The sequence below is a fragment of the Opisthocomus hoazin genome, chromosome 32 (genome assembly GCF_030867145.1).
Source record: "Opisthocomus hoazin isolate bOpiHoa1 chromosome 32, bOpiHoa1.hap1, whole genome shotgun sequence".
NCBI classification, from domain to species: Eukaryota; Metazoa; Chordata; class Aves; order Opisthocomiformes; family Opisthocomidae; genus Opisthocomus; species Opisthocomus hoazin.
Genome location: NC_134445.1, coordinates 4,398,879 through 4,401,301, shown reverse-complemented (window position 1 = coordinate 4,401,301; position 2,423 = coordinate 4,398,879). Strand labels below are relative to the sequence as shown.

Below are 2,423 nucleotides of genomic sequence, written 5' to 3'. Positions count from 1 at the left end.
GTGCAATACCCCCCCCTCCCCCCCCCGGTCTGTCTGTCGTTACTGGGTTTGCTGTGTCCCCGTCCCACCCGGGCGCGGGGGGTCGGAGCGGCCCCCCCACCCCCCCCCGGCTTTTGTACCTGTAAGATATTGTAATTAGCGATTTGTGTAACGAGATCACTACTGTAAGTTTTGTACTGTACTGGCTGAGGGTCTGTTATGAATAAACCGGAGTAATTTAACGGCCCCCCCCCCGCCTCCCTTCCGTGGGCTTGGGGGGGCTCCCCCGAGTCGGGGGTTGGGGGACACACACGGGGGGGGTCCCCTCGTGGAGGGAGGCCCCAGGGGGGGCGTTGGCTTCCCCCGAGTTGGGGGTTTGGGGGGGACACACGGGGGGGGACCCTCGGGAGGGAGGACACGGGGGGGGGGGGCGTTGGCTTCCCCCGAGTGGGGGTTTGGGGGACACACACGGGGGGGTCCCCCAGAATCGGGGCGCTGGGGGGAGGGGCGGGGCGCTGGGGACCCCCGGGGTGGGGGCGGGGCGCTGGGGGTCTCCTCCAGGGCTTGGGGGTGGGGGGTGGGACGGACGTGCGGGCTCCCCGCCAGCCCCCAGCGCGCCGCAGGACTACATCTCCCGGCGGCCCCCGCGGCGGCGCGCGGCGATGACGACAGACGCAGCGCGCGTCGTCCTCGCACCCCGCGCGGCGCGGACCCCTCCGCCGCGGCGGGGAGGAAAAGTAGTCCCGCGTCGCCCCCTCCCCCCTTCCCCTCCCCCTTCCCCTCCCTCCCCGCCGCCGCCGCCGCCCCCCGCCTCGTGTGTGTCCCCCCCCGTCCCCCCCTCCGGCGGAGCCGCTGCGGGGGGGCGGCGGGTCCCGGGGGGGCGGGGCGGGGGGCGGGGCGGCGGAGCGCGGGTACATAAAGGCGGCGGCGGGCGGCCGGGGCCTCTTCCGGCTTCCGGCTCCCGCGAGGAGAGATGGTGCGCGCGGCGCGGGGGGGGGAGTCCCGGGGTGCAGCGGGGGGGGCTCGGGGGGTCCCGGGGGGCTCGGGATGGCAGCGGGCGGGGCCGGGCTGGCCGGGGGGGGTGGGGGATGGGTGGGCTGGGGGCGTCCCCGCTCACACCCCCCGCCCCCCCCCCCCCCCAGACGAAGAAGCGGCGGAACAACGGGCGCGCCAAGAAGGGCCGCGGGCACGTGCAGCCGATCCGCTGCACCAACTGCGCGCGCTGCGTGCCCAAGGACAAGGCCATCAAGAAGTTCGTGATCAGGAACATCGTGGAGGCGGCGGCCGTGCGCGACATCTCGGAGGCCAGCGTCTTCGACTGTGAGGGGGGCCGGGGGGGGCTGCAGGGGGTGGGGGGGGCCGCAGGGGCGGAGGGGGCCGGGGGGGGCTGCAGGGGGGCAGCAGGCCGGGAGGGGAGAGGTGGCTGGGGGGCTGCAGGGGCGGTGAGGCTGGGGGGCAATGGGGGGGCTCTGGGGGCTGCGGGGGTCGGGGGACTGCAGGGCTGGGGGGGGGCTGCAGGGGCGGAGGGGGTTTCGGAGGACAGCAGGGTGGCAGCAGGCTGGGGGGGTGGCTGGGGGTCTGCAGGGGCGGTGAGAATGGGGGGGCTCTGGGGGCTGCAGGAGGCCGGGCGGGGGTCGGGGGACCGCGGGAGGGGAGGGGGGGGCAGGGTGAGTGGGAGGGGCTGCAGGAGCGGAGAGGGTTTCGGGGGACAGCAGGGTGACAGCAGGTTGGGGGGGGGGGCGGGGCTGGGGGGGGCTCTGGGGGCTGCGGGAGGCCGGATGGGGGTTGGGGGACTGCAGGGCACAGAGGGGGGGGGGAGGCCTAGGGTAAGTCAAGGGGGGTTGCATGGATGGAGGAATTGAGGGGGGCTGCAGGGGGAGGGGGGGGCATGAAGGACAGCAGGCCTGGGGGGGCTGTGGGAGGCCGTGGGGTGGGGGCTGCAGTGGCAGGGGTGTCTTGGGGGACAGCAGAGTGGCAGGAGGCCGGGGGGGTGGCTCCAGGGGCTGCAGGAACAGTGAGGTGGGGGGGGGGGCTGAGGGAGGTGCAGAAGGCTGGGGGGTCTCCAGGGGCGGGGGAGGGGGTGCTGTGCCCCCCCTAACCCCCCCCCCCAGCCTACGTGCTGCCCAAGCTGTACGTGAAGCTCCACTACTGCGTCAGCTGCGCCATCCACAGCAAGGTGGTCCGGAACCGCTCGCGCGAGGCCCGCAAGGACCGCACCCCCCCGCCGCGCTTCCGCCCCGCCGTACGTACCGGGGGGGAGGGGGGCCCGGGGAGCGGCACCCCCCGCCCCGCGCTGACGCCTCTCCTCCCCCCCGCAGGGTGCTGCCCCCCGGCCCCCCCCCCAAGCCCATGTGAGGAGGCTCCGGCCCGGTGGAGCCCCCCTGGACCCCCCCTCTGCGGCCTCAATAAAGGATCCCGCACCGAGCCCGGCTCCGCGCCTCTGA

At 75.7% G+C, this 2,423-nt stretch overlaps 1 protein-coding gene across 1 annotated transcript; it reads left to right on the top strand.

The window, feature by feature from the left end:
* Positions 1-852: 852 nt before the first annotated feature.
* On the top strand, positions 853-2,423 carry RPS26 (ribosomal protein S26). Its single transcript, XM_075445728.1, has 4 exons — positions 853-955; positions 1,122-1,299; positions 2,091-2,221; positions 2,298-2,423. Exons 1-4 carry the CDS (start codon positions 953-955, stop codon positions 2,421-2,423), a joined length of 438 nt encoding a protein of 145 aa, XP_075301843.1. The 5' UTR covers positions 853-952.

Coding starts and splice junctions, on each gene's coding strand:
- RPS26 (XM_075445728.1), top strand. Junction 1,300..2,090: donor GGAGGCCAGCGTCTTCGACT/GTGAGGGGGGCC, acceptor CCCCCCCCCCAG/CCTACGTGCTGCCCAAGCTG. Junction 2,222..2,297: donor CGCCGCGCTTCCGCCCCGCC/GTACGTACCGGG, acceptor TCCCCCCCGCAG/GGTGCTGCCCCCCGGCCCCC.